Consider the following 12,732-nt stretch of genomic DNA (forward strand, 5'->3'; position numbering starts at 1 on the left):
GCTGGAAGACCAGGCGACGGCGACCTCGATCGCTCATCGCAACGTATCAGCCGGTTCGACGATGTGCCGCGGTGCCGAGGTCTAATGACAATGTAGATGTAGATCGGAGTAATGATGATGGCTGGCTGCGTCCGGCACGGCGCAGGAGGTTCACGGTTGTGAGCGCATCCGTGCGTAAATCTTGCTAAGAGGACACGAGCGTGGAACGGCCGATACACGCTTTGACAGTGTCCCTCCCTCCGGGTGGAAGAAAGGCCTGAAGAAGGTCGAGGTAAAACCTCGAGCTCGAGGACAACTGTCCAAGTATTCCTTATTCTAGGCTCAGCGTTTAGTGTAAGGTGCTTGTAACGGTCGGTAAATGTTGCCTTCTAGAAGCAGATCTCAGACATGCATGGAATTCCGGAATAGATCGGCCCCCGGGGTACAGATCGTGGGGGACCACCATTAACCCTAGCTGGGAGCGACGGCAGTCTCGTGCAGAAATTGCGCTTTTAGTTTAATTGCGGTGAAAGTTCAGTTTGAGTCGGCTAACCTGGCGTGGCTACTGCCTGGAATTGTGTTCCTCGAGAGAGCCAGCCGTTCCTTTCTCGGCTTGGCTTCGCTCCCAGCTCTTTCCGCTCCTAGAACTCTAACCCTCCCAGGTCGCTGCCCTTTCCCAGCCACCTGCCCGATCCGCTCTCGAGGTCGAGATCGCGGAGAAATCCGCGGATCATCCGGACCCGGCACAGGAAACGGGGAGTACCCGACATCAGTCACTCCTGTCGTTTCCAAAAACGTTCTACGTGATTGGAGTCGAAGGCTGCATCATCCTGGAGGCTTCCAGAGCCGTCTTAACTGATACTTTCGTTTGCCCGGTTCATCGTGGAAATCTGATTGGTATCTCCCCGTGTAGAACATCTGCAAAGATAGATCCCTCTAGCGCGAAGTCCTAGCTAGGTCCTAGACCCTGTTTGGCATTTCCTAATCACTTATACACCAGCTCTTCTTTTTTTTTTTAACGTGCTTTCGTTTTCTCTTTCATTGCAGAAGTCTGACATCTTCCTCTTCAGAACTCTTTTCATGTACCGCGCGAGGACACCCCGACGTCTCTGGGAACGCGCCCAGATCGGCCGCCATTTGCGAGGTCCTGGGCCGGATTCTCGGAACGTTGGAACTGGACAGAACGCCCGGACGACGGGAACGCACGCGCCGGGGGCAACCCAGGCTCGCCCTCTGTAATCACTCGTCGAGCCACACGCACAACCACAGGGACGCACACAGGTGCGTCCACGCTAATTCCAGACGGGAGCGTAGCTTTACATTATGTAGGTGTGCCTCGCAACGCGCCGGCCAGAGGGAAGAGGCCGAGGAGGGACTGAGACGGCTGCGTGCCCAGCATGGCGAGCAAGAGGGAGAGAGAGATGGACCGGAGGCTGGGGCGGAGAGAAAGATGGACCGGACTGCACGCCACGCTCGCGCGTCCACCCAGCCACACATCTGCGTAATTGTCCCCGCCGGCAGCATCCGACTGATCGACCGACATGGTCCGACATGTCGTACAGGTCCCTTCAAAAGTCGTCCAGCAAGTTGGGCACCTCCCCCAGTCTCGCGTTCGTTACCGCGTTTAATAATACATTTCTCCTGGGCCTGCAACGAAACGTGGTAGTTTCGTAGGGGGAGAGGATAGAGGAAAGGGTAAAAGCGAGGAAGGTGGTGTTTCGGGATGTCAAGGACTAGATGGACCAGGCGATATTACGGTGGTGGATGTATGGAGTAGTGCCCATCATCCGCCAAGAACATCCGAAACGTGGTATGTATACTGTCCCTGCAGCCACTTTTTGAGCGCACTGTTGTAGTTGGGGGTAGGTTGGATGTCTGAGTTAAAATCCAGTACAGTCGATGGAGGGATGTGGGTACGCCCAACTGGATCGGCGAATTTCTTTACGGAGAATAAATCGGATCATGCCCACCATCTTTCGAGAACATTCAAGACGTGGTTCGCATACTGCTCCTGCAGCCACGTTTTTGTGTACACTGTTGTGGTTGGGGGTTGATTGCAACTCTGAGTTGGGATTTATCCCAATTGATGAAGAGACGTGGAGAACGTTCTGCTGGAACTAATCTCTTGGTGGAAGATGAGTGGTGTGGTGCCCAACATCTTTTGAAAACCTCCGAAACGTGGCTTGTACACTGTTCTTGTAGAGATATTTCTGCAGAATTGTGGTTGGTGGCTGGTTGGATATCTGAGTTAGGATTTATCTCAGCCGATGAAGGGACATGGAGAACGTTACCCGATGGTTCTCCAGCAGGGCTCCGTTCCAGAAGGCACTGCCATAAGTCACAGGGGACCTTCGCAACACCCGCGAGGTGCACATCGCATTCTACTCGTCAAGTCGGATTCCCTGTTAGGAGACATTGTCATAAGCGAGCCGGGAGCGCGCCCCAGCCTCCCTCGCTCGTCTCGGCAGCTCGAGTGTGCCGAAGATTTATCGCCAAGCGAGTCGGGCCTCTCGAGTGCGCCTCGACTCGGACTTTCCCAGAGAGACGTAACGTCATGCCCGCGCTCGCTCGCGACGGCATAACACGTAGACACGTCGGTTGGCGCGAGCAAAGAACAAGACGATGCTATTTCGAGCCCATTAGTATAAACACAATGAGGTAATCGTGACGGGGGGTGGCGGCGCGGAGTTTCGCGCATGTACATATCCCGCTGGAGCCGTAGACACGGTTTAGAAATGCGCCGTGTCGAAATCGTAACACGTGTCTTCGGGAGATGCGAGAGGGAGGACGCCAAGAGCTCGAGTGCACGTTGAAGTCGTGCACTCGTGATCCCGTCCCGTGGCGAGCGCGTTATTCACGCGATGTCTCCAGTTTCTCAGCTCTGGGTCCAAAGATCGCCTTGGCGACGCTCCACCACCTGAGAGAGATCTCCAACCAAGGATTTCCCTCGACTACAAATGCAGTGGAGGCGCCAACCACTAGAAGCCGATGTAAGGTACCAACAAGGAGCCAGGATGACGCGACCACGTTGTCCTTCCTGGCTTAATGCGATTTCTCCAGCTTCCTGGCTATGAATCCTCTGATCGTCCAGGTAACACCTTCCAGCCAGAGGGAGATCCAGGAAGAAGTCGGAGGATTTTTATGAATTGCAGATGAAAACGCGGAGGATCCTAGTACTGGTGCGAGGCACCGACAACAGTACCGGTGTCCAGTAAGGGTATCATGGTCGCAATTGGCGGTATCGTCAGTAGTTGGACAACTTCTCTGGGGAATACGTCCAGCTTTCCTTCTGGTGAACGCGCGTTGTCTCCTCGACCCTAATGGGATCGGTATCGTGGAACGGGACCGCGTCGTCCGGATGCTGCACCGCCGCGACGTACACGGGCGAAAGGCGGACACGCCTTAACCTTACGTGAGGTATTCCGGGGCCTTTCCAGAGACCGATGCTCTTCGGAGCTGACGATGGTCTCTCTGGCGGTGGAAAGTGTCACCTCGACCTAGAGCTAGGGTCCTTATCCCGTTTCACTCGCTCAATCAAGGATTTGTTACCTTCGACCGGGTCCATCTTCCGGGGATCAGTTTCCTTCGATTTGAGTCAACCTTTGCAGGATTTGTTTCCTATAATCGAGTCGATCTTGGCAGGATTTCTTTCCTTGACTAAGTCCGATCTTCGTAGGTTCTGCTTGCTTTGATCGAATCGATGTTCAATGTCTTTTCGACGGACGTTGTCCAGCGATAACAGACATCTCTATGCTGTCCTCCCACTAGGAAACATCCCGGCTCTTTTTCTAGCCTCTGGATTGTAGTTTCGTATCCGCGAATCTCCCTACCCCAGGCGCCGGGTAGGATCGACACGTATCTCGTTATCATTTAAGGATGATTACGAAAGAGCGCGGCGTGTGCGGCCGCTTTGAAGAGATGATTGCGCTCTTCTCCCGCGAAGATGAGCCGCGCGGCATCACGAAACGCTCCGCGGTCTGCGGACCTCCGCGTGTCTTCCTCGTCTTCCCGGCTGTGTGCGCAACAGCTTCGGTGTATTCTCTCTCTGGTTACGGCCTGATGAATGGGCAGCCCTCACCTCTCGTTCATCTCGATCCTCCAGAAAGTGATCCTCCCCTGTAACCGGCGACAGATCTGGGTTGCGCCTTGCGTCATCGACGCAAAACCCGATTTCACCGATCTTCTCGCGGAACCGTGATGTATCCCCCCGAATTAAATAATCCTCTTGAGCAACCCACGTTGTCACATTTCCCGTTGCCGGAAGCTATCTCCGTTGCACCACAAAGTAATACTTCCGAGATGAAAATGAATTCTACTAGAAACGTCGGATGATTTTAATGACGTCGATAGAAAGAACCAAAGAACGCCATTGATGGATGAACAAAACTTCGATCTCAACATCCCATCATTTAGTCATCCTTTTGGGACGATACATTCATCATTCACTATGAACGGATCCCTGGTCCAGTTTCTCAGGTTATCAGAATTTCATCGTTGATAACAATTCGCTGTTGATACCTCAAATGGGACAAGGGTGCGTCTACTGTCCAAGCATCACTCTATTCGCATCTTTTTCTCTTTGTAGAGAAAATCTTAACATCCCATCACGTAGTCATCCTTTCGGGACGAACCGATCTTCGTTTCCCATGAATGAATCCCTGGTCCAGTGCCATTATGTAGCTGAACATCGCTGATAAGAATTCGGCACTGGTACCAGAATCATGGACTGAAGATCCGGCGTGTAATGGTCAGTATCCGACCATGAAGAATGTCTGCGAGTCTCGGTTCCCATGGCACCGACTCGTTAGGTCTTCGCGACTCGGTAAGTTGGCGAACACTCGTCTCGCCATAAAGGGCGCAGAACGAGACGGGAATCGACGCATCTTCTTGCCAGCCGCTCCCCCTTTCCGTTGCGGACGTCCGAAGATGTATCCGCGGATATATCCGCGCCTTCTCCGGCCTGGCCGTCATAGACAACCGGCATCTTTATCGAATCGATTCGGCTGACAAACTGGGGGATAGGGGAAGACGAATAGCCGATCTGCATGAGGTATGGAGTCGTGAGCCTCGCGATTAGTCAGGAAGCCTCGAGAGAGCTCCCCGTGCTCTCTCTAATGGGCATCGTTAGGCCGTTCACGTAAAGGGAGAAGCCAACCACGCTGCGGCCAAGACGTAACACTGAAGATCCCGACGCAACGCGCCGATTGGGCCTATCCGGCCTCTTCATCGAATCTCTCTATATTCGATTCACCGCAGATAGCTCGGACACCATTTATCCCATACGAGATATACCCATGCGGAAAACCCGCAAGGACGCCAGCTAGGACGTAGCTAGAACCCTAACCCATCAACACAGGATCTACATTGGAATGTTACCACCCTCTTCTATCCAGAGCCTAGGTAGGACATTTAAAATTCGCCTGATAAAGGAAGAAGCTGACAAAAGGACGTTGATGCAGAACTGAATTTTAAGCAGGCCCTAGTACTAGACACAAAGCTAGGTGGCTATGACCTGACTACTGTCTGTGATTCCCTAGTCAGTTTTCAAGGGTTGGTGGCCTTCTAAAGAGGTGCAAGTAGTCAATTCCTAGGAGAACGTAGGGATCAGGAAAAATAGAAGGAACTGGTTTATGTTTTAGGATCTTGATGTTCGGAGGGGAATGATGGATGATTTTTCGAAGACCTCGAAGAGTGGAGCAGTGTTAGAGTGCAAACTTGGCCGTTTCTTCTGGTCTGGTCCCCTCTCTTCGAGCCTGCTTTGGTGGGGCCGTTCTAGCTGGGCAGGCCAAAAGTGGGTCGTAGCTGGGGCGCGGTAGCCGTTCACGGAGAAGGTACGATCTCATTCCGCGCACGAGGTAATGATAATTAATCCAGCCGGGGCCGCGGCAAAGAAGGCCCCGAGGTCAGCGCCGAGAGCCGTTCCACGGAGTCGATGCCCACGGCGAGGGCCTCTCCCAGTTCCCATTAACCAATTAATAACGTCACCTAGCCGGCGTTACCGTTCCGCTACGACCTGGTCGAACGGTACCGCGGTTCTTCGACGACTCGAGGTCACATTCTGGGGTCGTCACCTAGGGTCGATTGGGTCCACGCGAAATTGCCTCGAACGGGATCTGATGCCTCCGCCTTGGGTGCTTGGGACCCTCCGGAAGGCATCTTGGACAGTCATTAGAGAATAGAACAATCAGTCCAGAATATATCCGAGCATCGCTTCCCGGATGGTATCAAGTCGCTCCCGAAGCTCTATCGATTGCTCCCAGTCTATGAAACGTGTAAAACCTCTAGAAAGGGAGGATTTTTTAAGAGACCGGTCACATTGCTGACCCATCGTGACTAATGGGTGAAAGATCGCGACCTTGAAGCTCAGCCAAAAATCCCTGGGCACTAGCAATCGGCCATTTCAAGATTGGCTGCGCATGGTAGCGATTAACCTCGAGATCATCGCTTGGACTTGCGGGATTCGCGTGAGGCAAAGAGAGCTCCCTGATTGAAGGTCTAAACCTAGAGAGGCGTAACTCGTATACTTATGCGGGGCAGTTAGGCTCTACTAGCTTTCGACCCTCGATGTCTAAATGAAGGTCGTAACGACTCCTCGAAGATGTTTCGTTTAACAGGGGCTGGACTACTTTCGCCTTCTACTTAGGAGACGGTCCATAATGTCAATTTTTGTCACCGGTGGAAAAGCAACGAAGGTCGGCACACGCTGACTTGGGTGCAGCACGTGGACGCTCGATGACAGCCAGACAACGTGCTCGTTCTAGGCGCAAACAATGGGTACTGCTATCGTCGATAACAATCCATTGTGTGTCGAGCGAGCCCGGTGTGAACCGTTGTCCACCGCGTGTTTAGATATCGGTTCCAGACCTCGACGTTCTACTCTTAAAATCAATTCTCGGTAGTGTAGTGGTCAGTATTTTGACAAAATCCTCGGTAGCATAGTGGTCAGTATTCCGACAAAATCCTCGGTAGCATAATGGTCAGTATTTCGACAAAATCCTCGGTAGCGCGTTTTAAAGTTGACTCACCCTGACGATTCTTCACGAATCTTGGCTCTTCCTAATGGTACACTTTTTACGACCCGTTTCTGGGGACTGCTCGCTGCGTCGATAATCCGGAGCCAAGCAACGAGCTGTCAATATTACCCGAAGCGGCTTGTTGTCGAGGTCTCGTCGTTAGTAACCGAGCCGAGATTACAATGTCTGCAGGCACCCATTGGCTAGGCTCGGCGACGTGGTCGGGGTAACGAGGACTTTGAGGTTAGGCTCTCGAGAGGATGTGTGGTAACCGCGACTGCTCGATTCCCGAGACCCGCGCACGTAGAAAACGTGAGTGATGGCTCTCGCCGAGGTTCGCGAACCAGGCGCACCGCGTAGTCGAGAGGGCCGAGAGTCGCGCCGTCGGCCCCTCGAATCTGGGCCTTAAGTCCCGCGTAGGCCGACCGGACGGCTTTGCGCACGTTTCCGGGTCCGCGACTCCGCACGTCGCTCGTTCCCCTTCCTCCAATAACCCATGAAAAATGTATAATCAATCCAGTCACCGTTTTTCCACATCTACAGCGTTTCCTCCTTCCTAATACCCGCGTGGAAATCCATGGACCCATGACAATTTTTCCTAAGTAACGCCAAACCAAAACCTGGTTAGGTTTAATTTAGACAGACTTTCCCTGGTGGTGGCTATCTAGGACCCACATGGAGACAAGTGTGACGTTTCAATGTAGGCCTTACTCTGCTAAATTGGCGTCCTAGCCAGGTTCTAGCTTGAGTTCTTGCAGATTTTCTGCATAGGTGTAGTCAGTACAGAACACTTCTTTCCCGTTTACAGTTGTCAAGATGAACGTCCCGATTTGACCGTTCTCGGTGTAGTGTTCGACAGCGTTGAGTACATTTGTCGCGTTCGGTGTACATTTGTACGGGAATATGGAGCGGACCTTGCGGAAATATCGGAAGGAGCTAGAGAGGCGGCAGTCGATCCGATCGAGAATGATCGATCGAGCGATCGCTCCGGAATCGAGCGGACGACGGGGGAGAAAGCGCGCACGTGGTTCTCCAGTCTAATTAACGTGGGGCAACGCCGACCACGTGTCCGGACCTTCGCCGTTGCGTGACGCTCAGCGGATCTCGACCAGCCGATGCTTCCGTCGTGTACAACGAATAAGCTCAACGACTTTCTACTCTTCCTGTACGCACATTCTCACCTGTCCTGGAAGACCCTAAGAAGCCCTCCTTTCCACGCAAAATCGACTCGAAACTCATATAAAATAGAGGCACACCACCCATTTCCCTGCCTGCCTGGAAAATTGACTAAGAAATTCTAGACAGATCATGAATCTAGGACCTAGCTAACGCTCAAGATTTGTAACACGAGCTAGAATCTCCCTTTAAATCGTCTTCTAAAAGGGCTTCTTCCGGGTTTCGCGTTTTTAGGTCTCGTTCCGATGGGAAAGGAGTCTTTTACATCTCGCTGGAACAGCCAGGAACACCTTCGAATGTATACCACGCAGTTGAATGAGACTTTCTAACGATTCGGCGCGGAGCATGATCTGACCCAGCTTGGCCTCTCGTATCGAGCGGAGTTATCGTGTAACACCTCCGCGCGCGTAGCTCCGGCAATCAATTAATCATTAATAAGCGATCAGGCCGATCGAGCGTGCTCTCGCGTTTTGATCTTTCGGAGACCCAGCCAAGAGATCGACAGGGTTTCACAAGGCACTTGGAGCCAATCCGGACCCTTTCGCACGGGTCCGTGCAGACCCCCTTGCGCTGTTCTCCACCAACGATACCTTGATCCATTTGTCTGCCGACAAAACCAGAACGCTCGAATCATTGACTGATCTGGACAGCAGCTGGGTCGCTTATGTCGCTATAAATCATTTAATTGTTCTTTTGAACGTATAGATGTGGATGGAAGCGGAAGTGGTCCAGCTCCAACGTGGGCCCATTAAAATCGACCGAGATGGACTGGCTCCAGGACTCTCCTGGCTCATCGCGACAATGTCTCGGCAAAAATCCCGGCTAGTAATTGTAACGCGCCCGGAAAGCGTCTCGATAAAGTACGTAGGTGTAAGTTATGGTAACAAGGGACTCCGGAGTGGCAGACAGCTCGGGCAGGGGTTAGAGCATGCTCCGAAGATCGCCTACCCAGGTCGTTAGAAAGTCATGAATGCGGACCTCTTCGGGTTTCCGAGGTTCTTCGTCTTCCGCGATTCTGTGCTCGCACGAGAGACAAGAGAGACGAGCCAGACCACGGGGGACCGAGAGAGCGAGTCAATGCTGGAAACGAAAGATCGCCTCGTCGCCTCCCACGCGTGACCTCCAGTCGCTCGGACCTTATTCGACTTGTCGCGTAAGCACTCTTGTCTTCGCCTTTGTCATCGGCCGTGCTTTCGCGCTGCCAGACTCCTTTCCGAGCGCTCTCCGCTTTTCAGGGCTTAAGGTGATATGAAAGTGTCATGTATACATACCAAAAAGGCAAAATATTTATAAATCTTTCCTCCAAATTGGGGGCACCGAATCATCTGAAACTTCATCACCAGATTATGGAGGCCCTAATGAAGAACGCGATGTGAAAATTCATTTTGCGCAAAAAAAATGTCCATTTATCTCGGACAAGGACCCAAAAAAGGACATTTTTTCTCGAAAAATGCAATTTCACGAGCATCGCGTTCTTCCTTATGGCGTTCATAATCACATGTCAAAGTGTCGGATAATTCGGTGCATCCAGTTTGAAGAAGAGTTTTATAAATATTTTCACGTACATATGTATACAATGATCCTTTCATATCACCTTAAGGTGAAGTGAAACTCACCCCAAATCAGCCGACTCGAGTAAGACCCTTTTTTTAAGGGTATTGGATAGAAATGTCCGAAACTTTGACACGTGACTCCAGGTCCTGAGGAAGATCTCGATACTCGTGAAAATTCACATTTTAGAGAAAACCGTATAACAGGTTTATCGAAAGAATGAAATTCTACGAGTGTTAAGACCTTCCTAGGAGCTTCCATGTACACGTGGCGAGGTTTCAAAGGATCCGGTCTACCCCTTCGGGGGAAAAGTTGCATAAACAATTGGCTCTTCGGATGCTATTTTCGTATCGCCTTAATATGATCCGCACGACCCGCCGAGTTTGCGGGAATCCGGCTGAGTCCCTCGCATCTTCGGGCCTTACACAACCGACTCTCGGAGATCTAATTGCACCCTGCTGATTTAAGGATGCTCCTTATTAATGCCGGGCTCGTTATGCGAGGTACTCGACCGAGCCGAGTAGTATAAGCATCAGCGGAGCTGTCACGAAGAAAAGGAAACGCGTTCCCCTGACGTCAGGATCAAACGGTGGCGATCTCGTCCAGTCTTCGTATTCCGCGGCGGAAGGGCCGCAGGAATAAAGACAAGGAATGCCTTCCCGGGTTTAGAAATAGGGAATCGAGATCCGGGTGGAGGGAAGAAATCGGAGCAAGGTAGTCCGGCATTAAGGTGAAGTGAAATCCCCCTCAAATCGGTCGATTTGAATAAGACAATTTTTTTTTAAGGGCATTGGACCGAAATGCTCAAAACTTTGACACGTGACTCGTGAGCGCCTAAGAATTATCCTGACACTTTTAAAATTTGGATTTAAAAAAAAGCAATATTTAAAAGCATATTTCGAGCGATATACAAGTATTGAAGGCTCTGATATGAGAAACAAAGGTGTCAGAATACTTGTACAACGATTTAGAACACTCTAGTAATTGGGAAACTCGCATTTGAACGGGATAAAGGCAAAATAAGTGTCTTATGCGCTTCTTTGCTGAAACGAAGGTAACACGAGGCCTGGGAGAGAAAATTAAGTTGACACTGAAATCAGAGATGGCGCAGGGTGGCACCCTACCCTCAATTAGGGCATCAAAAGACATGAATCCAGGAGATTTTTCAAGTTTCACTTCGATTTCTTTATAATTATTATACGGAAACGACATGCGGAGTATGTTATTTAGTACGGTACACAATATAATTAGAAATAAGCTGTTAATACAAATACCAACGTCGGTAGCGTAGGTACTTAGAAGAATCTTCCTTACTGAGGTCGAGCGAATTTCTCGACGCATTTCACTTCACCTTAAAGTAATGGAATAAGTCGTGGTGGTTGAATCGCGTTTGGAAAAATCGAGCGACCTATGACGCGGTTACTCGGGAAGATTGTCTAAATGATATTCCCTCTAAGAGAGGCAGAGGGCGAAAGAGGGAGACGGGGAGGCCTTGCAAGCGAGAAACGTTACGAGACGTTGTCACGCGAAGTAAATGAGAACAGTGTATAATAATGATGATCCTAGGCTCCTTGGTATACGCGGTGAAGCGAGTAGACGCATCCTGAAGAGCACGTGTATGGTCTTAAATGGTCTTAAGGTAATGTGAAAGTGACGTCTAACAGTTCTCGTTCATGAAACTTTTCTCCAAACCGAGTGTACCGAATCTAGTCCAACTTTACGATATAAATATAAATATAAATATAAAAATATATATATAAACAATACAATATAAAGAAGGTCCTGAAACTCATGAAATTTCAGTTCTTTAAAAATTGGTTACCAAAAATGAAATTCCAAGAGTGTCAGGACCTTCCTTCTAGCCTTCGCGTTAACGTTGTGAGATTTTAAACGATTCGGCACACCCAGTTCGGAGAAAAGTTTCATGAACGATTGACTCAAGTGCCACTTTCATATCCCCTTAAATTAGGAAACAGAAGGAACCTATATAGTGAGGAGGAAAATGCATCATGGAATCAGGATAACGCTGGAAGGATTCGTGACACTCTTGAGTAGGGTTAACCCCATCCTGAAGAGCAATTGCATGGTCTTGAATTAGTAAACGGAGAAATCGTCTGCATGTCCTGCAGAAGGAAAATGGATCATGGAATCAGGATTCATGAAGTTCCTGACCAGCAACAAAATCCTAGAGGTGCAAGGTACCTAATCCTTGGAACTCGTCCACTGATATTGGGATCCTATTATCGCTTTTTAAATACCACGTGCACGGTTTTAAATATGGGGACAGAGTAGTCGTCTGCACATCCTGCACAAGGAAAATGGATCATGGAATCAGGATCTTTGGAATTTGTGTCGGTGAAGTCGAGGTGCAGTTAATAACCGAGGTGTTTAAGACTGACCTGAGCGTACTCTGCGCAGATGTCGATGGAGGAGACGTAGTTGACGACGTCCTCGATGGTCCAGCGATTAACAGCCTGGCCGTCTCCACAGGGCATGTGTCCACAGAGGGATGGACACCTGATAGGTGGAGGTGTGCTGGGTCTGGGAGCAGGTTTAGGCTTCGGCGAGACACTTCCGGACCTCCTGGTGGCCTCCGTCCTCTGGCGCTTCCTGGGAGCGAATCCTCCAGGGCTGGAGAGGTCCAGGGGACTCGTCACTCCCGCGTCCCGCTTATTCGCACCTGTCGAAGACGAGCACACCTGACTGACAATTCGGATGGACGAAAGATCGATAAGATTCGATCTAGCTCTTCCAAGCTAACTAGTCCATCTTACAAGGAAAGTATCCGAGGTATGCCTTACAGATTAAATTCCGTCATAGTAAGTACATCGAAAAGAAAAAGAAAAAAAAAATAAGAGACACGTATATTTGCAGAATTTCTAATTCACGAGTGCAAGGAGGAAAGACCACCCCTAAAAACAATTCCTTGACACTTTCTCATAAACAGTACTGAACATGATACTTCGCCGGAATCGCAGGATGAAACCAAAGAAATTGTATCGATCTAGACATT

General features: G+C 50.3%; 1 protein-coding gene across 1 annotated transcript in view; it reads right to left on the bottom strand.

Annotated features, from left to right (window-relative positions):
- Positions 1-12,732, bottom strand: part of LOC105700657 — a 78,956-nt gene that overhangs the window by 21,146 nt on the left and 45,078 nt on the right. The window contains exon 5 of the mRNA XM_012426709.2: positions 12,119-12,399. Coding sequence (XP_012282132.1) covers positions 12,119-12,399 — 281 coding nt within the window. The remainder of the gene's footprint in view (positions 1-12,118; positions 12,400-12,732) is intronic.

This window comes from Orussus abietinus, unplaced genomic scaffold (assembly GCF_000612105.2).
Source record: "Orussus abietinus isolate OABI.00-Male unplaced genomic scaffold, Oabi_2.0 scaffold93, whole genome shotgun sequence".
Lineage (NCBI taxonomy): Eukaryota > Metazoa > Arthropoda > Insecta > Hymenoptera > Orussidae > Orussus > Orussus abietinus.